Source organism: Simochromis diagramma, unplaced genomic scaffold (genome assembly GCF_900408965.1).
Source record: "Simochromis diagramma unplaced genomic scaffold, fSimDia1.1 OVJJ01000361.1, whole genome shotgun sequence".
Lineage (NCBI taxonomy): Eukaryota > Metazoa > Chordata > Actinopteri > Cichliformes > Cichlidae > Simochromis > Simochromis diagramma.
Window position 1 is genome coordinate 12,793,420 of NW_024386860.1, and position 26,100 is coordinate 12,819,519.

At 36.4% G+C, this 26,100-nt stretch overlaps 2 protein-coding genes across 2 annotated transcripts; both read left to right on the plus strand.

The window, feature by feature from the left end:
* Window positions 1-2,388: 2,388 nt before the first annotated feature.
* ctsk (cathepsin K) lies at window positions 2,389-13,579 on the plus strand. The gene is made up of 8 exons (XM_040030625.1): window positions 2,389-2,503; window positions 4,083-4,206; window positions 6,470-6,592; window positions 7,951-8,103; window positions 10,796-11,014; window positions 11,988-12,153; window positions 12,518-12,626; window positions 12,816-13,579. The coding sequence occupies exons 2-8, from the start codon at window positions 4,084-4,086 to the stop codon at window positions 12,913-12,915; spliced, it is 993 nt and encodes a 330-aa protein (XP_039886559.1). The 5' UTR covers window positions 2,389-2,503; window position 4,083; the 3' UTR covers window positions 12,916-13,579.
* A 3,889-nt stretch (window positions 13,580-17,468) lies between these two features.
* ctss2.1 (cathepsin S, ortholog2, tandem duplicate 1) lies at window positions 17,469-25,869 on the plus strand. Its single transcript, XM_040030626.1, has 8 exons — window positions 17,469-17,597; window positions 19,213-19,328; window positions 19,454-19,576; window positions 21,347-21,499; window positions 22,943-23,167; window positions 24,343-24,508; window positions 24,696-24,798; window positions 25,465-25,869. Exons 1-8 carry the CDS (start codon window positions 17,579-17,581, stop codon window positions 25,562-25,564), a joined length of 1,005 nt encoding a protein of 334 aa, XP_039886560.1. The 5' UTR covers window positions 17,469-17,578; the 3' UTR covers window positions 25,565-25,869.
* Window positions 25,870-26,100: the final 231 nt, after the last annotated feature.

Consider the following 26,100-nt stretch of genomic DNA (forward strand, 5'->3'; position numbering starts at 1 on the left):
AATATGCTAAACATCGCAGAAATTTACAAAAATCTTGGAGAATTCATTTATTTAAACCAAAAGTCATATTTTAAATCTATCAAGAAAGATTAAAATATAAAAGTATATCACAATCAGGCCAAATAATGTAAAAAAAAATGTGCACTGTGGACTTGCAATCCACTATCAGCAGCTTTTAGCTAGATATCTAACAATGACATGTAACTTTAACAAGAGTAATAACAATAGTAATAACAAGGTAATTCATGTCTATTTTTTTAATTGTCCCACCTTGTTTTGCCATTTAGTATATTTTTGTGTATTTGTAGTGGCTTAATTGTGGCTTCATCTACCGCTATCAATAAAATTAGTTCTACAGGCCTAACTCACCATCAAGTTTGATGTTTTCATCTCAGAGTGGCAATCGGAATTACAGAGAACTTCATTCACTTCCAGTATTCAATGAGTTTAGATTAGATTTTAATACTATTGAGTTTAAAAAGGTGTTTTAGTTAGATATTGATGGAAAAATCATTGTCATTGTCCATCTTATAAATGGATTCATGGCCACTCGTAGTTTTTTTAGCACCTGAAGATATCCCTCAGTAATGCAATGGCAAGATAAATTATGGGGAGCAAAATCCACACTCGTGGTTCTACATACAAATTGTCTCTTTTCAGCAACACATCAAGCTCAAGCTAACATGAGACAACAGGAGTCTGATTTAAACAACTCGAACTGGTATCTTAATTTCCTTTGTTTCCTTGCAGTGCTGCAGGAAAGCATAATACATGCTTGTCTGATTTACTTCAAATTGCTGAAACTTCATGTTGTGCTGGATCAATGTTTTGTATTGAGCAAGGACATGCATAAAATAGCCACTACTGATTAGGGAATTAAGGAGCCAATAAAGATTTAAATTTATATAAATACAAGACAAGGTAGTCCTGTCATTTATTGTTCATAGCTCTGCACCAAAATGTCATGTTAGCATCTTAAAGTTTCGTTCCTGCAAAACCTTGGTATGTTTCAAGTTCAAGGTGGCATAAATATATATTTGTCCAGATCACAAACACATGATAGACTAATATGTAATGATATGCATGAATAATCATTAATGTATTATGAATAATTCTGTATGAAGAGACTGCACTTGTAATAGCAGTTGTGATAATGGTAGTGCTAGCACTTGTGTTAGCAAGGCCTCTCCATTGAACAATGTGTTATTGTTCATGGAGACATGATTATACGTCTGATTAACTTGTAGCAACATGGACATGTATCACTGGACATCTCAGCTGCACGGGATGCTCCTATATTTAATTCACTGTCTAGATATGTGCTAGACAACAGTATGAGTATAGGAGTCATAAGACACATTCATGTATATACACACATGACTAACAGCAAGAGGAAGTACCACCAAACAGACAGAAATTGGAGCAAATACAAATATGGCAAAGACCTATTTGGATTCTGCTGTGGGAATGTTTTTTTAGCAAACTGCCACTCATGATCAAGTTTCACATGCTGTGTTCTTGTATAATTAATCTAAAATCTAAAATAAGCACGTTTGGTTTTTATTCTTCAAGTAGAGAAATTGTTTTCCAGTTACACACAATGAACATAAAAAAAAATACATATAGTAGCCTTAATAGCCTTTCCACACCAAGTGTCAGAACGTTCTGAGAAAATGTTCTGCTGAGAAAAATTTCAGCATAACAAGAAACAAAAGAAATTGCGCTGGAAGAGTCTCTGGAAATCTTCAGCCGACAGGCCTGAAAAAAAACTTTGCAAATATTTTGACTTATCGTGTTGGTTTGGTTCGAGTAATATTCATAATGACCACACTAAATGCTAAATAAATAATAGCAGTACTAAATGTGCAGTGCAGGAGATGACATGTTTTCTTGTAACAGCCGCTGCTGGTGCCCACTATCAAATTATTTTTAGTGCAAACTGAGTAACCCAGTTTATTGGCTGACAACTATTACATTGTACACACTTGTACCATACTGTTTTTTTCCATGTGCCTTTTTTGCTGCATCCTTCCTTCCTTCCTTCCTTTTGGAATAAAAATATCTTTGCTCAATAATTAATCACTCAGAGACCCATCCATTCATCTATGTTAACCTAGCATTCTTCTTCTTCTTCATGATTTAGAGTATAAAAGATAATCAGTGTTAGACTTGTAAAGAAAGGCCAAGTTCCAGGTCTTTTTTTTTTCAAAGCACCTTTGTTGTTCTTCAAGCACTAACCCAGACTGCAGCAGTGCCACATCCTCTGTGGAGTTTTCAGACATGTCTCTGTAACCTGACACCTGACATCATCCGGTTTATTCAGTGAAACCAGATGTAATTTCCCTCCATGTTAGAAGAAAACTCCTCCCCAGGCCTGGAGCTCCCATTGTACTTCCTCAAAATTCAGCCGATATAAACTCGCCCACTGACCTACTTCAGCAGCAGAGGAAGACCAAGTCAAACTCGGAAGAATTCCCTGAGCTTTTGGACTTTTGGACTTCAGGTAAGTTTGTTTACTGCTGATCTCCTAACACTCCTAACACACAAAATCTTTTTTGCTCTTTTGTGCGTGTTGTAACTTTATTGTTTTAAACTTTAAATCAGTTTGAAAGAACTGCTGCTTTCTGATATTTTAGTATTTAAGTAAAAACAACTCAGCTGAACTGAACTTAGACATGGCTCTTACTTAATTACATGAACTGATTTTCAAGACCTTGAAAGAGATTTTTCCATAAATGTTGGTTCAAATATATGCATAGCTTTTCTGCAGCTAAGAAAGTAATCAGCCTTAAAAAAGATTACAGAACAATTTTGACCCAACTGCACATTAATAGAGTCATTCTTGGAAGAGGGAGGCAGGGAGACGTAACATTTACTGGCAGCCAGTTTGAGTTCTGGAAAGTTTGACATACCAATGCAAATAAAAAAAAAATAAAAAAAACCCCACACATCTGGGAATGTGAAAAAAGTCATGAATGCTAATGTTTTATGCAAAATATAAATTTATTTTCAAAACATAAGCTACCACAGGGAGAAGTCTTGTGACTCATACTCAGCATTGTGCACATATGCTGAATTACTGGCATGTATCATGGGATTGCTCTATTTAAAACATAGATTTTCACCCAAAGGTGAAGCCATGCTGTGTATAATCCATGAGTGTAGGAAGCAGGAATCAAAAAGAAAAAGAAAAGAAAACAAAAGGAAATATTGTTTTCTGCTCTTAGTTAAGAGAAACTCCAAGGTCAGCGACCTTTACTGGAAACAAAGCCCACAAATGCAGATTAGAAGCACAATGTATTAAAATACAAGATGGACTCAGAAAGCCCAAGAAACAAAGGCAGAGAAAAAATTTCACACTGCCTGGACTTAAAAAACCCACAGTTAAAATGTTTGAATCACTGATGAGACCGAGAGTGAAAACATTTTCTCAGTGGAGTTCAGTTGTGTTTGAGACTTCATCCTGTAGCTGTCATTCACGTTTGCTGTCAAACTATATCCAGCATTGTCCGGTCTGACCCTGAAAACGAAAGTGAAATTCGTTGAAAATTATATAAGAATTATCCTGAGAGTTTCCTGTCTCAAACCAAAACATGGAATAGAGGTTTGTTTCCCAAGAAGTGCAACTTAGCATTTTGTTTTTGTCACTGTGGCATGATTGAGATAATGAAACCAACCACATGAGAGTAAACCCCTGCAGAAACACAATGCTCTCACTGGATTATAGGAAAGCATATATAGATATCGATAGATATATACATTAGCTTTTATCCTTATGACAGTCGAGTGCAGACAGGAAGGTTATAAATGAAGAAGTGACCTGATTCAAACCTGAGCTTCTCCAGGAAGTTCATATGGTAAACTGTTTCTGTTTCTGAATGGGAATTTTGACTGTAACTCCTCTCTTGGACACCCATAAGATAACACTGAGATATTTTATATGCGTACACATACCCTAATTATAATGTTGTGACACTTTTGAAATATGAAAACTCTATTGTAAAAAATAAAACTTTGTTAATAAAAAAAAACTTTTGGGTTTGGTATAAATAAAAACATGAAGGTGTTTTTTGTTGTTTTAGGATGTTGCCACTTGTGTGTGTGCTGTTGCTGGCTACCTCTGCGCTGGGCCGTTTTGATGAATACTCTTTGGATGCCCAGTGGGAAGAGTGGAAGAGCACACATAGGAAAGAATACAATGGCTTGGTGAGTGTGTGTTACTATTGTTTTAGAGTTAAAATAATGATAAAATTAAGAGATAGAAATAGCACAAAGAAAACTTAAATATAAGGTAGGAAATATAAAGATTTTGTTTTTAAAAAGCAGATGCTTCTTTTTAAATCTGATTTTCCTGAAAGAGGACTTCTACAAATAAAACACTAAACCTGAAAACAAAACTGCGAGCAGTATTGGTGAAGCCTTTGGTGAATACATTAATTCTAAAATGAAATAATGAAATAAAAAAATATGCACATTATGTGCTTTCCCATCAAATGTGCATATCACAGTTTCAAAACATCATTGGTTTTCTTTATCTGATGCAACTTGCTCCTTGAAAAGGAATAGACATGACTGCACAATGCTATGTTTGACTTAAAAAAAAACCTCATCCAGTCTCAGCAACATGTAGTTATTTATAATTTACATAGTTTAATACATTTGCATACACATGTGGCAAAGACTCATATTTTATTTATACACAGCATCTTCCACATCTGAGCCCAAGACAGGCTTCTGTAAGTCTGCAGGCTAAGCTGCCCTTTTTAAGGAAGCTCCACCAGTTTCAGTTATTTTGGCAGAAACGCTAACAGCAGATCAGGTAAAGCCAGAGAGTCACAGAAGGAAGCATCAGCAACATTAACAGGGAACAAATATTCTTCCCCAGTCACATTTTGTTTTATATGATCGAATCAGTTATGTTTAAACTGTTGGTAATTTTACCTCCTTACATGATGGCAGCACTGGTTGATCTTCTTCTTTGTTTTGGCTGAAAATTAAACAGACAGAAGCTTACCTGAAGCGGGACATGCAATTTTCTGTCAGTCCAACTTTCTCATCCATAACCAGTAGATGTTTGGATCCTCCTTTAAACTTTCAATTTTTGTTTTTTTGTTTAGTATAATTCAACACTTTTCAGTTTAAAAGACTAATTCAACAACTATGGGTATTTAAATCATTATTTAATGATATTATGAAACAAGAGGAGAAAAAAAAATCCTAGCATATTTTGTAATTTAGTTTTATCATTAGCTTTTTATGTGCCATATCACCAGAGCCAGAAATTTCTAACAGAGGAAAGTCCTCCACTCCTCTTTCTCGGTTTCTCTGCGGCAAAAAATTGCCTATACTCTGTTTCTCTTCCTGGCTGTGAAGAAGGGGTTGTTTGCAGTTTGCTCTTAAACCATAGCGGACTGTGATTTACTCCATGAATGCTCACTGAGCATCTGTTATCCCTCTGCTCTTCACCTCAAGCTAGAGGTCAGCACTCCACAGCTGGGGCATGTGTGTGTGTGTTTATGTCTAGTTTTCATGAGTGTGTATAGCTACATGTGCTTTGATTCATGAACTGAATGTGCGTATATAGTTTTTATAACATGTGTTTCTGTAGTGTGCAGAAAAGACATCTCTCTCTCCCCCTCATGGTGATTTTAATCAGTATTTATGCACAGGAGAGCTTTTCAACCTTCTTTGAATTGGCATCACTGATCTAATATAATCAAAGTCCCCTTACCATATTTACATTTTCCATTACTGGAATGAATATCAAGATGGAAATAATGCTTATAGTTATGCTAATCATTGGTGAGATTACCTAGACTACTAAGTAGAGCATATTTGATTTTCTCAATAACAAACACTTGGCTCTATCTCACTTCCATATTATAATATTACTCTTTCGTGGATGACACATAGTGGTGGAATTTGAATAAAGGACAAACTAATGTTTTAACCCACATATGTATAATCTGTAGGGAAGATTGTTGTGTGAATGTGCACTGGTTTAATTGACCTAATTAATGAAATGGGGCTGTAACACAGACAAGCTTTTTTTTAATCTGCTAATTATAATGCAAATTTGTCCTGTTTGCCTAGATTAGTTTCTTTCAGCTGTCAGGTGTTCGTGCATGAGTGTAGAAACAAGGAAAGCAAACTTTAAGACTGGAAAAAGTGTTTCTTTTATTTTTTATAAAGATTTTTTATAAGAAAACCATTCACACCAGTTCAAAAGTGAGGCTGCATCATCATCCTAGAAAGTAAAAGTCCTCTTGTTGTTCATATTAGGAGGGTCACTGTTGTTTCTAATAATAATGGAAGCAACGAAATGATAAGGACTTCTTTATAACATCTGCTATAATATTTATTTGTGATACTTTTAAAGCTTCTAAAAATGTGGATTGTTTTGTAAGTGTAAGACAGGGAGCTCTTTTTTTAACTTAAGTACAGTGACGTGTACTTTTGTTCCCCTCAGGGTGAGGAGGGGATCCGCAGGGCCATTTGGGAGAAGAATATGCGCATGATTGAGGCTCACAACGAGGAGGCCGCGCTGGGCATTCACTCCTTTGAGATGGGGATGAACCATCTGGGAGACATGGTGAGTACAATCTTGTCAAATACCAGATAAAACTTTTTATTCCATGAAGTGCATCATAATTAATGACACTGGTTTAGACTTTGTCTAAAACCTGACAAAGAAGAAGAGTCAGTGGACATACCATAGCTCACACTGCTCGTCCCAGAAGCCTCTTTCTGAAAAACCAGACGTTCTTATTGGTTGTGGATCGACATGCAGTCTGGCACATCTCTGTCCTAATCACGACTCCATGTTCACTTTTTTTTACATCTTGTTTTTGACATGTATGTGATCCCAGCACATTACATCTCTATAAGACCATCTGTCCCTATTTTTTATACATGTCACTTGCAGTGTGTAACACACCAACATAGATTTGAATATACTCAAGTACTAAATATTTTGTTTCTTCTGGTACATCTTTCATGTATGACGCTAGACACAATCAAATCCACCTTTTTGAGAAACTGGAACAGCAAATATTTTGCTTGTTTGAGTGAGATCTGGGTAATTTTCACAGTAAAAAATAGCTCCTGCATGTCACATTCATGTTTTCTTCAGCAGTTTTGGCTTTTTGCAGCTGCAGTCGGTTTGTCATCTCTGTTTTTTTTATTCACTAATGCATGCTGCAGCCCCTTGATGTGAAACTGGGTTTGGTGTCCTTAAATCAGCCGGTGTCAGTGACATGCCAGCGTGGGTCGTGACTGATGGTGGCTTTTTTTCATCAACACGGAGAGGCTTTAAAAGGCTGCTCCAGAAATGAAGCACAACATGGCAGGGTTCAAGCTCATTTATTAGTGATAGAACAAGTATGCGCATCTGAATTCTTGACAAATGGCCAATTTCATATTTATGAAATAACAGGTGGTGGGAAATGAAGGATGCTTTTCCATTTTGATTGAAAGCACTTAAATTAAATAAACGAAATTAACAGATGGCCTGTATTTCTTCCATTAATGATCTTTCTACTTTTAGACTCAGCTGTAATAAAAGCCCCAGGGAATCCAGACAATAACAAAGTGGTTTTATTTAGCAAAAAGTTCCATTGTGGCAGCCAGTAAAAAGTACAAATGTATCACAAATTTGAATTCCCTTTGACCTCTTTATATCCCTCTCTCCTTTACTCCTTTGCCTGCAGTTTCTTGAAGTCTGCAGTTTGTCATATGCACATTTGAAAATCTTTTTGTATTCCAGCTCCCCCCGGCACTCTGGTTCTTTTTTCAAGAACACTTTCTCTCATTCAATTATTCAAAAATCCCATTGCCTGGATGTTATGACCTATGACCCCGACTACAACTTTGTTCAAATGTTCATTCAGTAACATCCCTACGATGTGAAACACCATTTATAATACGTTAACTGTGTTTCTGTTCATGTAGACCTCAGAGGAGGTGGCTGAGAAGATGACTGGCCTGCAAATCCCGGTGAACCAGGAGCGCAGTTTCACCCTGGCTATGGATGACATGCCCTCCAAAATTCCCAAATCTGTTGACTACCGCAAGAAGGGCATGGTGACTTCAGTTAAGAACCAGGTGAGAACTGAATAATATTCGACTAGTTTCTGTCAGTGTGGATTAATATCATCAGCTGAAATGTTTTGTTTTTTTTATTGGTATCATTAGCTGCATATGTTGGTTTTCAGAAAGCAGCTCTTTAACTGTCAAAGTGCGGCTTTAACTTTTTTTTTTTCACAACCACAATTCACTGACCAAGTGAGCATAAAAAAACATGTGTGGCTGCTGCCTTTAATAAAGAAAGAAATAGGCACTTAACAAAAAAAAAAAAGCATGAATCAGAAATGTGTGAATAAATAGATTCAGTGCAAGTGTTTTAGAGATAGCATTCAAATGAAATGTGTCAGTCAACACACAATTGATAGCAGCACAAGGGCACAGCTTGTGTAATGGAAACATTTAACGTGATCAAGTACAGTGTAGCATATCGCAACACGGGGCAAGCCCAAACAGGACAGAGGACAGAGACAATCTGCTCTGTCACAGTTCTTGGAAATCAAATCTGAAACAGCAGGTTTCTTACTGGAGGAAGTTTTTGTAGATTTTAGCAGAGTATCTACAGTTAGGATTCCCGTGGGCTCTGGCATATGATTGTTTGTCTAAAAGTTTGTGGAGAACTAAGAAAAAGTTCCTAGGGCTATTTTCAGGAAAAGTGTTAAGAGTGAAACTCAAAACCTCCGTGATTTCTGTGGGGAACTGTTACTGTTGAAGGCAGAGGCAAGAATAATGACATCAACTGGGATTTCAGTCACACATTTTATGTGTTCAGCGGCAATATCTGACATTGTTTTACACAAAGTCAAAATACATGTTTATGAAACCATCTGAAATCAGAGATGAATAGTTTTAAAAAGTTTTATGTAAGTGTAGGTGAACACCTTTATATTCATCTCTAGTTTAAATGAAAACATTCAGCAGCCTGTTGCCTTGAAAAGACTGAATGTAATTCACAATTTGTGAAGATTTTTTTTTACTGTAACCTCGAAAAAAGAAAAAAAGATTCAGAAAAATACTTGGAAAAAAGCTTGAATCTTTACAGCATTTATTTAAACATTTAAAGATGTAACCAGTCCCACTTAGTGCTCAGATGCACACTGAAAGTAACAGGCTGTTCTCATAGTTAATTGACTTGGTAACAAAGGCCTTCATCATTAGATGTAATTGGTTGTTAAGAGCAAATTAAAAAAAACATTTATGTAAACAACAATCATCTGGTGGAATTGGTGAATATACTTGTAGGAAATTTTTTACAATGTTCAACAGTTTCTTTATTCTGATAACAAATTATCATAGAAATCAGAATAAAGAAACTGTTGTTATATGAGTGTCAAAAATAGGTAACTGTGATAGATAATATAAATTAGTAAAACGTACATTCTTTGAGGGATTGTGTGTTACGTTGTCTCCCCCTGGCGGATGTATTTGAACACACAGCCATAAACAGGATTATTTATTTATTTTTAACTCTTGCTTTGGTTCCTTTGGTTCATGAATTATGCAGCAGACTGGTTGCAGTCTCTGCATAGTAACAGCTCTGCTGCTTCATCCTCAGCTCCTTTTATGATGACTGAATTGTGTTTCTGATGTTTTCTTCATTTCAGGCAAATTTCTGTTATCGCAGAGCTCAAAGCCACAAACAACATTCAGCGATCTGATTTCAGATTTACAAAGTTTTTAATTGGGGCATCTCTAAGCAGCAGAGTGAGATGGAGCATTAGAGGTGTGAAGACTCAGACATTTCAAAATGGAGGCCAAAAAAAAGAAAATACTATGCTATTAATTGTTCTTCTGAATAGGGAATAAGATTGAAATGGGTCCTTCTACTTCTAGACGCACTTTAAAACCAAATGTATGTTTACATGTAAGTGTTTCAGAGCTATAAGCATTAACCTAGTGTTGTTACATCATGCACTCCTCCAGGGAGGTTTTTCATAACATACAGGGAAGGGATCTGCACCTTTTCAGGCACAGAAGCATTAGTTACACCCAACACATGTTAACAAGAATAACCTTTTAATTTAAATTCAACATAAATGTTCATCTATATTGCAGCAAGTCCCTATTTCCTGGGTGAAAGCCACCGGTGACACGATGGCGGTGTCAGTGATTCATTAGCGCTGGATGTTTTCAGTCCAGACTTGTAAAAAAAACCCATTTCTCACTGTGTGTCATTAACACTGTTTCAACATTACTGAACACCACAAACTGCCCAGCAGCTGATTCTATTTACAACCCAAATTCACAGCAGTTACAGAATTTCGATCAGCAAACAGAAATGGCTTTCTTTCATTGTCATTGTGGTCACAGTCTGCCTCCCAGTGGACAGACAGGAGAAGACACAGCATTTGCTGTGATGTTGATTTAATCTGTTTAACTTGATTCTCTTTAATGTGATAAATATGGTTTAAATATGCTGTTATTCCTTGATGACTGATTATTTTATGGGAAAAAAAAACAGGCTCTCTGCAAGTGGTTTGCTTAAACAATAATGCCTATCAGAACAGCTGGGTATTTATTTCCTTACAATGTGCACATTTATTCCTGTTTCCTACCAACTCTGGTCTGGTCTGGGTTTCTTACATTTCTGCTGATTATAGCTTCTATGTCGGCTTAGTTTCCTCTTACTGTTGTCAGCAACAGTCCAGTCACAGTGGTATGTACATATCAAACTAAACCTCTTACTCACCAGTCTTTCTTTGACCCCTGACAGGGCTCCTGTGGCTCCTGCTGGGCCTTTAGCTCTGCCGGGGCCCTTGAGGGGCAGTTGGCCAAGCAGACCGGGCAGCTCGTTGACCTCAGTCCTCAGAACCTGGTGGACTGTGTTACAGAGAACGACGGCTGTGGAGGAGGATACATGACCAATGCCTTCCAGTATGTGAATGAAAATGGAGGTATTGACTCTGAAGCGGCCTACCCATATGTTGGACAGGTGAGCAACCCACTCTGCCAAACACACAACTAAACTTGAAGTAGCTTATTAATCCGAGCCTTTCACTTCAGTTCATTTCATGTAGTGAGTGCCACATTCTCTATAAACTAAACACTTATATTTTAATATCACTGGGTGCTTGAACACATAAAGGCAAGATGGACCAAAACAGTCAGGCAAGTTTTTTTTTCCAAGTAATAAACAAGTATAATTTAGTTGGTGTTTGTTGTTTTTTAAATGAGTGATTGCCCCACCTCTTCCAGTACTTAAGATAAGCTAGAAGTTTGTTCTGTGAAGGCACTCTTACAAAGAAGCTTTGCACAAAAAGACTTTTCACAAAAACCTAGTTGTTATAAATAATACCCAGTAATCAGCTGTTAGCTGCAGATGCATATTGAAACTAAAATGGTGAAGAGATTCTCACTTGGCTGTGAGGGTGTCACGTTTGTCCCCTTCACACACTTCACCAACCACACACAACAAGGAAGAAAGTATTCCATTTTGACAGTAAAGTAGCTGCAAACATCTTACCAGAGGGAGGTGATTCAGCAGAAATGATGAAGAGGAAACTCTCCCACAGTGTGAGCATAGTTTCCTCTTTAGTCATTTGGTAATATGAGAAGGAAGTACATCTGCTCGGTAATGATTAAAATCTGCCGTCTCTCTATTGTTTGGCTAGTTGGAATTGCACCAAACACATCATGTGATATAACATGTGACAGAAGAGTCACAAGGTACCAAAACCTTGCATAGCAAGTATTTTGATTATTGGTTTTATACTACAATTATTAACTTGCTTTTATTGTCGGTTAATCAGTAATAACCACTGAATTAAAATTCAATATTCTACCTAAATATGATTATACTGTGAAGTAAGGACATGAAAAGTAGCATCTTAAATATCAAGAATTGACACTTTTAAAATCGGCAACAAACTGTTTTAGCATTTTCTCCTCCTTTGTCTTGCCTGCAGGATCAGACCTGCCGCTACAATGCATCAGGCATGGCAGCCCAGTGCAAAGGCTACAAGGAGATCCCAGTGGGTAATGAGCGCGCGCTGGCTGTTGCACTCTACAAAGTTGGTCCAGTGTCTGTGGGCATCGATGCACAACAGAGCAGCTTCCAGTTCTACAAGCATGGTCAGTGAACTTCTCATATGTCTGGTCAAATGAAATTGTTATCTGCACCTACTTCATATAAGGGAAGGAAAGTGTGTGGAATAAAATCCTAGAATTTAAGGGCCTGTTTAGTCAGGATTTCTTCATTAAGTATGAATTAAATAAACTAAACATGGAGTTCACACATGCAATAAACCTTAAATTAGGCAGCAGTAAAATTTAGTTATAATGGTGTGTAAAAGCTAGTAAAACAATTAAACATAATAACACATCAACAACTTTCTGGTTATATTCAACATTAAAAAGTGTGCGAGGTACATCGTTTATGCACTGTTCACTAATGCAGCTCACTCTCTTTTTTTCTCTCTCTCTGTCGTGAACCCAGGTGTTTACTACGATCCCAACTGTAACAAAGATGACGTCAATCATGCCGTACTGGCAGTAGGCTATGGAGTGAACACCAAGGGGAAGAAGTACTGGATTGTCAAGAACAGGTGGGACATGTCACTTGTCTGAATGGCATCAGGTGGCTCAAATGTCCACTAAAATTAAGTGTTGGTTGGTTGGTTGTTGTTTTCATGTCATCTGTCAAAATGATAAGCCGAAATGCTGTTTGACTCCTGGTGATATTTCATTTTCTCCATCGTTCCATCTTAACTCCGTCTTTTGTCTTTTCTTCACAGCTGGGGTGAGGAATGGGGCAACAAGGGATACATCTTGATGGCACATAACCGTGGCAACCTCTGCGGCATCACCAACCTCACTAGCTACCCCATCGTGTGAACAGACTAGAGAAAATGAACGGGCTTTGCTTAGACTACTATAAGACGAATATACACTTGGAAATGTTCAGAGTAAATGTTCATTTCAACACATCCGCAACCACTACAGTACAATATGTTTGTTTACACAGTCTTTTCTAACAGGAAATGGAATTTGGAGATAACGAACAGGTTCACTGAAAACAGGCATTAAATGTTTTGAGTCTTACATTTAAAAAAAAACACTTTCAAACCCTGGAGTTATCTCATGCTTGCAGACCTCTGCTGTGCTCTGGTTAATAAAGAAACACATACAGTTTATTGTAACTTCAGAGCATGCTGGTGAATAAACCTAAGCCAGAACACAGGCTTGTTTTATGCTGAAGTCGCAAGTTAAATCTACATATCTACATGGCACAACATACTTTTTCTTTTTACAGTATTTGACTGGTAGTCAGTGATAGTTTCAGTCCCTACTTTTACTTGCTTTCTGTGTGAAAAAAGACAGGAAACATTGCTGTGCAATGGGAGCTACTCCTTTCCTGCTGGTAGTGTGAGTTCCTATAAATCTATAAAACTATTTTCTCTTGTGATCACAAGGACTTGTCGTTCTGTTCTGCACTTTTCCAATGATTACATTGTAAACAGATGTTTTCTATGAAATTGAATAAAGGGTTCATTTTGAATTTGAATGCCTCATTTGGAATTTTTTTTTATCTTTTTGTAAAAAACATTTTATGGAATTTTTACAAAAACACAAACAAATATGGGAATAAGTTATGTAAGGATCAGGATATCCACTCAAAAATACTTTCCAATGGTTCTACTCCATGTGGGCACTGAAGTAAGTCAGATGAAAGGATTTAACTGTACAATAATTCAATGATACACCACAACATCATAAACTATAATCATATGATATGCTCAAACCCTGTGTGTTACATTTCCAGATTTTCTAAACAGCCTCACATTCCATAAAACTGTAAATGAGCTGCTGTCAGATCATGTTGGATAATACTGGCAGCTTACACTGAAATCATGTCCTTTGCTTCTATCACCCCAACCGGTTGAAGCAGATGGCCGCCCCTCCCTGAGCCTGGTTCTGCTGGAGGTTTCTCCCTGTTAAAAGGGAGTTTTTTCCTTCCCACTGTCGCCAACGTACTTGCTCATAGGGGGTCATATGATTGTTGGTTTTTTCTCTGTATGTATTATTGTAGGGTCTACCTTACAATATAAAGCACCTTAAGGCGACTGTTGTTGTGATTTGGCGCTAATATTCTAATAAGAAGATCATTTGTAACCTTCACTAAAGCTGTTTCTGTGCTGTGATGAGCTCTGAAACCTGACTGAAACTCTTCAAATAAGCCATTCCTCTGCAGATGATCTGTTAGCTGTTTGACAACTACTCTTTCAAGAATTTTTGATATGAAAGGAAAGTTGGAGATTGGCCTATAATTAGCTAAGACAGCAGCTGGGTCTAGGGATGGCTTTTTAAGTAAAGGTTTAACTACAGCCAGCTTGAAGGCTTGTGGTACATAGCCGATTATTAGAGATAGGTTGATCATATTTAAGATTGAAGCATTAATTAATGGCAGGAATGGGGTCTAAAAGACACGTTGATGGTTTGGAGGAAGTAATTATTGAAGTTAACTCAGAAAGATCGATTGGAGAAAAAGTTGTAATTACAACACCACTAGGCCGAAGCGTTGATAGAAGGCAGATTGAATCCATTATTTCATGTTGTTTAGATCTAATTCTGACCCAACCATCTGAATGAGGCAGCAGAAACTGCACTGTAAAAAAAAATGTAAGATAAAAGTATTTTACTGTGTATTTTACAGTTTTGTACTGTTTTCCTAGAATATCATTAAATTTACATAAATAGACTGCGATTTTACATGTCAAATGTAAAATAACATGACATCACTGTAAATGTAATAAAACATAATTTTCTTGTTTTTCAAATATATTTGTCTGTACATATGCATATTTAGGTTGTTAAAATACATTCACAAATGTATCATAATTTCACAAATATTTGTCCGTTGTTTGAAAGATTGAACTCTTAAATTCAAATGTAATGCTATGGAAAAATATATAAAAAGATTCTTATAAACTTTTTTTGCATCAAATAATGTTATTTCGGGCGATCGTGGCTCAAGAGTTGGCAGTTTGTCTTGTAATCAGAAGGTTGCCGGTTCGAGTCCCAGCTCGGACAGTCTCGGTTGTTGTGTCCTTGAGCAAGACATTTCACCTGCACCTACTGGTGATGGCCAGAGGGGCCGATGGTGCGGTATGGCAGCCTCCCTTCTGTCAGTATGTCCCAGGGCAGCTGTGGCTACAACTGTAGCTTGCCTCCACCAGTGTGTGAGAGTGAATGAATAGTGGAATTGTAAAGCGCTTTGAGGGTCTCGAAAAGCGCTATATAAATGCAATCCATTATTATTATTATTTAAACCAACTGTTAACAGTATATTTCTGTACATTTAAGTATTATTCATATTGCCGCATCCATTGACCTTGTTTATAGGTAATTTCATTGTTTGATCACGTTAAAATGTTCCTAATTTAATGTTTAAAAGCACTTGAAAAAGGAAAAATCCCATATAAAATTAGGGCAACAAACTGCATTGTCATTACTGAAAATATCTGTATTTTTATGAGAAAGTTATTTTCTGTTATTGTATGGTATTATTTTGGCGCCCCAGCTGCTGGAATATTACTGTTTTTTGGGATTTTTTTTTTTTACAATGTGAGATCCATCACACCGAACAATATTTTTTGTTTGATGATAGTTTTCTCCTGTTTTTTGTAGTTAGGGAGGCAAGTTGCTGTCATTTCGTTTGATTCGTTTGATTAGGTAAGTTTGGTGAATACTCGAGATAGGCTCCTTTGGTTTGTTGTTTTGTTTTGGCGTTGTTTAGGTCCACCCCAAAGCTATAATCAGCTCCTTGTTTATGTCAAATAAACTAACGAATCAATATATTGTAAATAAATCATTATCAAACTTTACCAATTGCGTGATGTGGCTGCTTGGGTCTGATGAAGATGGCTCACCCTTACGTTGTGGTCTGGCCACCCCTAGACAGGCCATAACAGCTGCGTCAAGGTTTGACATGTTGTGCATTCAAAGATTTGAAAGACTTTTCTACACACCTTGGTTATAATTACTGATTTTTTTGAGTTACTGTTTCCTTCCCATAATATCAATGGATATTTTCAAATTTTGAACTTCAGCAGGTTGTTTTGACCTGTCTATGTGCCTAAATGCAGTGAGTGGCTGCCATTGGATTGGCTGATAATCAGTCATTGTTTTAATGAGTGGTTTAACAGGTATATAAAGTGGCTGTTGTGTTTATATTTATAATTTAATTATTCTACTAAATGTGCAATATTTCTATATTTTTTTGAAGTAAGGAACACCATCACTCCAACACTAACCCCCATGACTATTTTCATGTAGGAAAATGAGTGACGTTTGTATTTTTTCGGCCATAGTTGGCACCACAAGGAGTTTGCATTAATGATTATTATTTATATGGTGCTGAATTACTCTATAAAAGCATGTAGTGCCATGAAACCATTGCTTAAACTTATATGTTCATGACTGAAATGCATGATTTGGTTTGTTCCTCTTTCAGTTTTCTGTGTTCATCCAACAGCAGACAACGTACTGACCTCATGATCTTTCATTTATAGCTGACAGGTCAAATATTTATTTTGACCTTCACTTCTTTCCAGAACCACTTATTCCTGTAACTGCAGAATTAACTTCCACGATTTTTAATGACCTTCCTGACCTTTCTGATTAGTTTCAATGAATTAAATATAAAATTCTAATAAGTGGATTGCCATAATATAATTTTCCATTCTCCAAGTTTTCCATTTCCATATTTCTAACCCTCAGAGAAAACTGTCATTTGCACACATGATAGTCTTATAGCAAGGTTAATATGGGTAGCTACAGCTAAAATTATGATTTTATGCCATTCTGAGGCAATAGAATATAATAGAATATTAGAATATTAGTCACTGAGATCAAATGAAAACTCAAAGGAAATATTGTTGGAAATAACTTTGTCAGCTTGGTCGAATTTGTAATTTCAAGAAAGGAATTCTGGCATATGAAACATGACTGTGAGATACCTTCTTTGACAAAGCGATGTGCTTCTGTTGTGTTTATTCTGAACTTTAATCTTGCCTCTGCCATACTAATATAAAACAGAAACACAACTCTCAGTCTAATAAGAAGCTAAACTAAAACATAAAATAATAACGAGGAAACCCCAATCTGGAAATAAACCCAACTACACTGAACTAAAGATAAAAAACTTAATAAATTAAAACTAAAAAACTTGATTGCTCATAAGGTGTAATGAAAAGGCTACATGTGGGAAGTAAGACACTTTTAATGTGCAATAAAATGCTGAGTGTGTGTACTTGTCATACTTTCCGAAAGTGTGCAATTCTGTGGTTCAATTTTTGAGAAAACCTCTGAATAAGTGTTTTTTGTTTACCTTCTGTTTCATGTCTTATGCGTTCAACTATTCTTTTCCTGCACTGTGAGGAAAACGGTGTAGCTTTTACTTTCGAAAGAGGAAGAACTGCGAGAGAACATGTGACACTTCGCTCTTAAACAATAGCAACAAGGAAACGCAGTCAGACTGAGTTTCCGCGCAGCAAAGATGAGTCCGACTAATCAAGGCAAGTGAAACACTTTCCAGTAATACTTTAACAGCTTTAGTAGAAATATTATTTGGCTAGTAAAACAAAAAGGCGGACATCGCCCCATAAAAAGCTTCATAATTTAGTTTACTTTCGTTTATGTAGCTTTCAAAGACTTTTCTTTGTTCAGGCTGCAGGTGTGTTCAACGATAGAAATATATTGTAACCTTGTTATAATGTCATCACAGTGAAGTAAAGTGTTTCTATAATGTTTAATAAATGCAGAAAAAGAAATTGTCCAAACACACTCGGTGTATTTTTAGTATATCCTTATGTAATTACACCATTGACAGGAAGGCTGTGATGTACAACTACGCTGTAGCATTTGTTTAGTAAAACAATTTAAAAGTAATATAAAACCGGAATTCTTCGTTTTTGTATTTGTATTTATGAAAATGACAACAAAACGAAGCGGAAAAAAGAGCCAGTCAAAGTCACTTTTGGGGTAAAACTCCAAGTAAAAATTGAATAGATCGCTTACTTAAATCGCATACATTAGTATGAGAAGCCTGATGAGTTATAAATTCTGGTTAAAAAATATTATATATATCATATTAAATTAAGGTTATATACACTGAGGGTATTGTGTGTGTTGTTTGAAGAGGGCCCTTTCCCCAGTTGGGAACTGTACCAGGTGGAGCTTTATATTCATCGCTGTACTTTTTGCTTGTTCATAAGTTTCACTTAAGGTCTTGTGACTGTGGAGTCATTTTGAAAAATTTGCACAGCCTTAAATATGTAGAAGTGATACTTGAGACTTCTCTTAACACTCAGACACCCTAAAGACACAGTGATCTGTGCAAAAAGTTGTTTTGTTTTTTAAAAGTGACTTTTGCTATGTAGATGAGGCCAATGAGCCACCTTGGTATAAAACCCCTGAAGACAACATCAGCACCAATTACAGCCTGGTAACATACTTAAACTCTGAGTTCAAACAGCAGTTTTCAGTGGAATCACTTCAATGTCTGCAGTTTTGTATATTTGCTCTTAGTCATTGTAAGAAAACTTTCCAAACACTCTCCCTTTTTGTATTTTGAGACCTTTTTGTTGATTCTTGTATGCCTTTTTCAGCTTGTTGCCAGCCCTTCTGATAACAAGTGACGTAAACCAATATTTACAATCATGTTTTTCCGCGTTCTGACTGAGAAGCAGATCAAGACAGTAAAATTGTGAAAAAAATGCCTTTTCATTTGGGAAAAATAACCATGTATGAATCTAGGAAAATAGTTGTGGCTTCTGTTAACCTTTTAGAGTAAATGTTGGATTTTAATAAGAAGAATTAAATATCAGGGGCTCTCAGAAACAAGTTCAGTTGTGCTCATATTTCACTAAACGCCTATTCTTTGTTTTGATTTCCATCTTTTTGTTGTTTTCTTTTTGTTAGTATGTAAAACAGCACTGAAAATATTTTGGCCTGTGTCGTGCCAGCGTCTCTATGTGTGGTTTTTATGAAACTAAGGTCTGTTTCTGGCTGGAAACTTGAGCTCTTTGCCAGGCAGGTTGTTTTCTCAGTGTGTTAGTGAGCATCAGTCTCATCAAAGGTCAGGTGACATCCTGTCTTCTCGTGTCATCGTCTATGTTTGTGTGTTTGCAGGCCTGCTGTTGCTGCTCATCTCCCTGTGTGCCGGGGCAGCAGCCATGTTTGAATCCACACTGGATGCACACTGGGAGCTGTGGAAGAAGACACATGGGAAGAGCTACAAAAAAGATGTATGTGACAAAAAGTAGTTATAAATATTTTTTTAAAGTGTTATATTTGTATGGACAAACTCTGCACAAGGGTTATAATTAACTTATACAGCATTTTCACCTCATCTGCTCTTTCTTTATGTGAGGTGGAGGATGCTCACCGCCGCAAGCTGTGGGAGAATAACCTGAAGATGATTACCGTGCACAACCTGGAGGCCTCAATGGGACTTCACACCTATGAACTGGGCATGAATCACATGGGAGACCTGGTGAGACACTCTCTTGCTTCATTAATGTTTTTGATTTATGATAATTTTTATTAATTAATGGTGATTGTATTAATGATGTTGAAAAGGTCAACAGAATTAAAGCTGATCCATATTGAAGAGTAGCTGGGTGTGTGATGGATGATAGATTACTGGCAGAAAACTGAGGCTACAAGTGGCTCAAAAGTCTTTGTGTTCAGGCCCAACAGAGTTATGTCAAAACACTTGACCACCATTTTCCACATAAAACCTCCACAGTGATGCTGGCTCAAAACCTCATGCCACAGTTATATGATCAGTTTCCACCTGCCCCTCAAAATACTTTTTTTCACTTCCTGCGTTTACATCTACACTTCTGCAGCTTACATTTTTAGCTTCTGTAGAAGCACCCTTTCTTCCCTTTTTGCCTTCTCTCATGTTTAAGCTAATGAATGAGAAACTAGAAGTTTACATCAAGAAATATCTCGAGCTTTATGACCCACAAATGGAAAAAAAATTAAGTCTGGTGAGATGGAGCTCTGGAAAATTATTCTTGAGGTGAAAAGTCTACACTGTTAAAAAAAAAAATCCTAGTAAAACAGTAATATTCCGGCAGCTGGGGCGCCAAAGTAATACCATACAATAACAGAAAATAACTTTCTCATAAAAATACGGTTATTTTCAGTAATGACAATACAGTTTGTTGCCCTAATTTTACGTGGGATTTTGCCTTTCTCAAGTGCTTTTAAACATTAAATTAGGAACATTTTAATGTGATCAAACAATGAAATTACTTATAAACAAGGTCAATGAATGTGGCAATATGAATAATACTCCTTAAATGTACAGAAATATACTGTTAACAGTTGGTTTAAATAATAATGGTTTGCATACCCTGGGACAGAATGAGAGAGGCGAGGCTGCCATATCGCATCATCTGGCCATCACCAGTAGGTGAAGAGTCTTGACCAAGGACACAACGACCGAGAGTGTCCGAGCCGGGGCTTGAACCGGCAACTTTGTGATTACAAGGCGAACTGCCAACGCTTGAGCCACGATGGCCCTTAATGGCAATAATAGTAATAATTATTTTATGTAAACAACATTTATAGGAATCATGTTATATATTTTGCCATAGCATTACATTTGAATTTAACAGTTCAATCCTTCAAATAACGGACAAATATTTGTGCAATCATGATACATTTGTGAATGTATTTTAACAATCTATATATGCATATGTACAGACAAAAAACAAGAAAATTATGTTTTATTACATTTACAGTGATTTTACGTTAATTTACATTTGAAATGTGAAATCACAGTCTTTTTATTTAAATTTAATGATATTCTAGAAGGACAGAACAAAACTGTAAAATACAAGTAAAATACTTTTATATTAGGACTTGTTCTTACAGTGTAGCTTAAATCAAAAAGACAGCCACCATGGCCTTTTGTTGTCTTGCGACATGTTTGGTCTTGCTGTTGACACATCCTGTTAGTGCTTGGAGCGGCACTTGATGCACCACAATGTTTTTACAGCTTCAGCTGCCTGCAGCTTGGTTAGTAGTTGGATTAGATGCAAAGTTTGATTATGAAATTAAACATTAAAATGGCTCTAATGAAGTCAGGGAAATTATAACATATAAATATTGCATAGGGGAGATTTATATGAAAAATCAAAGCTTTTAGAAAGTTTATAGAGCAAATTAAAGTTGAAAACTTTGATAACTGTCTGCCAACTGTGACTGGCTTTTGTTTCTTACTTCATCATTGGCATTTTCTTCCTCATAGACAGAAGAAGAGATCATGCAGTCTTTTGCAACTCTCAAACCTCCCACTGGCATCCAGAGGGCGCCATCTCCCTTTGCAGGGGCATCAGGTTCTGGCATTCCAGACACTGTGGACTGGAGAGAGAAGGGTTATGTCACCAGTGTCAAGATGCAGGTAAAAAAAAAAAAAAGAGGTCATTTAAATCAGGGTTTGTGTATTAGTGCTGCTGAGAAGAGCAAAAACATTTGATGTCTCATAGCCACACAGGCAGTAGTGTCAACATATCCCCCATTCATCCTGTTACTTATTCTTTGAAAAGGTTCATGTTTACACAGGATGTCATTACCACAGTTGCTAGTTTAGCAATTATTTTGTCACATCCATTTGTTTTGGTGCAAAGAAGGTGGGTAGCACGGTCTTACAGGGGTTTTTTTTAACGTAGATACTTTCAAAACTGTCTCATTATCTTAGTTTTTGGATGATTAATATACAAAAATTAAGGCGAAATAAGGAAATATATGTTTTAATGTTCTGCCTTTTCTTTCTGTATGTAAATAGTCCATTCCAAAGCTTCACTTTATTTGTCTCTAGAAACTTTTAGTGCTAAAATATTCATTACTTTAGGATATTTTAAATCCATATGACTTTCTGTGCTAAAATTGCTTTGCATAGAGTCTAAGGGGAAAAATCATAAAGATACAAATAATAATTTTAAAAGAAAGAAACAGATTTTGATGCCCAATTTATTTTTAACTTGTGTTGTGCAGATGAATATCATTTAACCAGAGACACACACATATTGATTTTGGCATTGCTTCTGTTCTGTGCAACACGGTAAATGTAACTGACCAAAAAACATTCTCATATAGTCACTTGAGTTCTTTAACCTCCTACACCCTGCTGGACCCTTGCTTCACCTCTACAAATGCCTGTTGAGCTGCCAAACACAGAAATGTGTGAAATGATGCACAAGGAATTTATTCTATTTCTGTCTGATGTAGTGACAAGCTACAGGAACATTGTTGAAGGGGGATTTTTCAGTCAGTGTTTATTTATTATTATATCAATAAATTGTATATATTAAATCAAAATCAAGATGGATTTCTTTATGGATTTCTAAGAAGTGTGGAAAGAGACTAGAAAGGAAAACTCAAGCAACAGAACTAATATAAAGAACACCTTTGTTGCCAGACCAGTGTGTTTCAGCTTGTTTATTTTGTCACAGCTACAAGTGCAGTCAGATGTGTAATTTGGGGTCAAAGTTTTACAACCATAATTCCAAAGGTGTTGGGATGCTGTGTAAAATACCTTTTGCTAGTTAGCCTAATTATTTTCAAAACTTTCGTTGCCTCCATCCCAACATTTTTGAGACATCTTTTGCTGCCATGAAATTCAAAATCGAATTCATATTTGTCATGAAATTGTAAAATGTCTCAGTTTCAACATTTGACATGTTGAACGAAATATGGGATTTGCAAATCACTGCAGGACTTTTTTTTGTAGTTGGTATTGTAAAAAAAGTGCATCAGTGCTATTAAGATGGACATTTAGAGGAATACTGAGAATATAAGCATATTTGTATTTTAGATCCTATGGGTTTGTTTGTTTTTATCTTAGGGTGCTTGTGGAGCTTGCTGGGCCTTCAGTGTTGCAGGGGCCCTGGAAGGTCAGTTAGCCAAGACAACAGGAAAGCTGGTGGATCTCAGTCCCCAAAACTTGGTGGATTGTTCTGGCAAATATGGTAACGAAGGCTGCAACGGAGGCTACATAGACCGAGCTTTCCAGTATGTCATCGACAACCACGGAATTGACTCTGATGCTTCATACCCATATACAGGACATGTAAGTAAACACACAACCTTTTTGTGGCCCTATAAGCACACTTTTGTGCTAAAAGAACATACCTACGTACTTAACTGATGTTTTCAGCTATAATATTAGTAATAGGTGAATGTTCATAAGGTAAAACCAAAACATCTGACTTCATTATTTACAGTAAAAATTGAGTAGACAGGAGCAAAGCTACTTTATTTTTTATTTAATCTAAGGAATGTTACTATTTTTTAATATGTTTATATAATGTTAGTTTATGTTGTCTTTGTCTAATTTTCAATTAAATATTGTGTTTAAATGATTTTCAGTCATCATATTCTGTTTTATTTTTGTTTTTCATACAATGTGAACAAAGTTTTGCAAAAAAATAAAATAAACATAGGACTCTAAACATAAGCTCTACAAAATCCTGTATGAGACACCTAGGTGGGTGTATAAACACCAGCAAGAAGTTGAGTCCGATCCTTCAGGCTGTAGACAGCAACACTCACACTTGTCTGTGGTCAGCTGTTAACATCTCTTTGGAGCAACAATAAATTAATCGGAGCGGACAACATGTTTGTCCTCCAGGCTTTATGTAGTTCGCTGTTGTTTGTGTGGAGGAGGCCAGTTCTGAGACGATTCAACAGACTGTTCCAGCCTCGCGGGGGTGGCAATGTTTTTAATTTTAGGAAAAGATATTTGAAAAAGCAACTTTTTGATGTTAAATATTCTATAAGCATAGTGACCAAAAATATTCAATATGGACATGACAATATGTGTGTATTTTGAAAAAATCTTTAGGTTTATTTTTGTCCTGAAGTGCAAATTATGACACCACTGACTTTCTCTTTTATGAGTGAGGTGCAGTTCAGTCAAGGGAGAGCCTGTTTTCCAGTGTCTGGTGACTAAAGGGTGGTTTAAAAAAAAAAACTGCAGCTCATAATCCAAAATAATCCACAACTTTGCCAAAGTATCATTCATATGTAAAATGTCACATTAGAATGGGCAAGTAGAGCAAGCTCAAGGACTGCTCTGCTGGTTGGTGTCACTTCTAGTGGTATGAGGTCCCATCTCCCAGTTTGTTCAGTTCTGTCTAAGGCCTGCCTTGTATGTTTTTAAACAAGAATAATTTAAGATTTTTATTTTTTTATTTTTTTTCCTGACTGCATCAGATCCTTTAACATTTATTTCTTTAACTTCAGGATGATCAGTGCCACTACAACCCAGCAACCCGTGCTGCCAACTGCTCCAGTTACCAGTGTCTGCCTGAAGGGGACGAGAACGCTCTGAAGCAGGGTCTTGCTACCATTGGACCCATTTCAGTGGGAATTGATGCTAGGCGGCCCACGTTTATTTTATATAGGAGTGGTAAGATACACTTCGTCAGGTGTCAAGTGTACTCTTGTCTATTAATATGGAGAAATAGTTTTGAGAAGTTTGGAGGAATGAAGATGTTTCGAGAAAAGCTTGAATTAATAAAACTTTCTTGGAAATTATTGTTTTTAGCTTTTTGGAATGTTACAATGAGATTGATAATTTCTTCTTATAATTTCAGGAGTGTATAATGACCCATCATGCACTCAGAATGTCAATCACGCTGTGTTAGCTGTGGGCTACGGCACTCTGAATGGACAAGACTACTGGCTCATAAAGAACAGGTGCGACATTTTCACTCCACTGATTTCTCTTGAATCTGGCTTTTATATACAAAGTGATTTCATGGACAGGGCTTCTATTGTCTTCCACCATCTGTTCACTAATGTGGTGCATTCTGGGAGAACTCTAGAAGACAAATAAGAAGTGAAAGATCGAAGTCAGGGCTTTTTAAAAAAGTACATATCATCAACACGCAAAAACTGATTGTTACATTCTGTTCAGGCGTTCAGTTTTTGCTGACAGGACTAAAGTGGATTTCTTTAAATTATATATTTTTTTAAACTTAAGCAATAACTCTCCAGACTGTTGGGCTGCGATATACCAGTTGGCCTCCATCATTAAATTAAATTATTATTAAATTATTAAATTATTAGTTAATCCATGGAAACATCAAGACTTCAAAAGAATACAGCCAATCAAAAGTTTGGACATACCCATGTATATAACTTTCCTATCCGTATTAATAATTAACCATGCACTGCACCTAGTTAAATGTAAAGAAGAAGAAGAAGAAGAAGAAGAAGAAAGACGGCTTTGTTAATGTTTATTCATAGATTAAAACAAAGCAACCAGCTGCTGAATGACATGTGGAGTTTTAAAAACAGTTCAATTTCACCGATGAGCTATTATTTCATAATGATTGTTTTTTTTTTAATTTTACTCTCCAGCTGGGGAACTTCCTTCGGAGATCAGGGATACATCCGGATGGCACGCAACACAGGCAACCAGTGTGGCATCGCTTTGTATCCCTGCTACCCCGTCATGTAACTACAGTGTGCACTGAAATTAAATTCTTGCAAAAAAAAAAAAAAATTCATATATGATGACCCTTTTTTATATGATCACCTCGAAGCTGTAGTTTTTTTATCTTCAAAAACTACAGCTTCAAACTAACACTTTTTGGTGCTTCTCTTGAAAAATTATATCTTGAGGAGCAAGCATTATATTTTCTTTGGCTTGTGACATTGTGGAAATGCTAATGTTTCTATCTCTGTGTGTGAGTGCTTGTTTAAGAGTCTTTTTTGTATGTTTTTTTTCTTCTGACCCTCTTCTCAAAGCTCAAGCTGCTTTCCGAAAAAGTCTCCTTAAAAGTCAAGATTCAGCAATTTCATTAAAAGATTTCATTTTTATAAGTTAGTGAGAAATATTTATCCCCAATGTTTACTGTGGTTATCCAGTGTTGGGAAGGTTACTTTTAAAATGTATTCCACTACGAATTACAGAATACATGAAAATGTATTTTGTAACGTATTATTTTACGTTACTCAATGAGAGTAACGTATTTTGAATACTTTGGATTACTT

Bases quoted from the DNA above. Each gene is read 5' to 3' on its own strand.
- ctss2.1 (XM_040030626.1), top strand. The intron at 21,500-22,942 runs GTAAAAAAAAAA...TTTTTATCTTAG, and splicing joins TCACCAGTGTCAAGATGCAG to GGTGCTTGTGGAGCTTGCTG. The intron at 24,799-25,464 runs GTGCGACATTTT...TTTACTCTCCAG, and splicing joins TACTGGCTCATAAAGAACAG to CTGGGGAACTTCCTTCGGAG.
- ctsk (XM_040030625.1), top strand. From the start codon at position 4,084: ATGTTGCCACTTGTGTGTGTGCTGTTGCTGGCTACCTCTGCGCTGGGC. The intron at 6,593-7,950 runs GTGAGTACAATC...CTGTTCATGTAG, and splicing joins TGAACCATCTGGGAGACATG to ACCTCAGAGGAGGTGGCTGA. The intron at 11,015-11,987 runs GTGAGCAACCCA...TCTTGCCTGCAG, and splicing joins CCTACCCATATGTTGGACAG to GATCAGACCTGCCGCTACAA.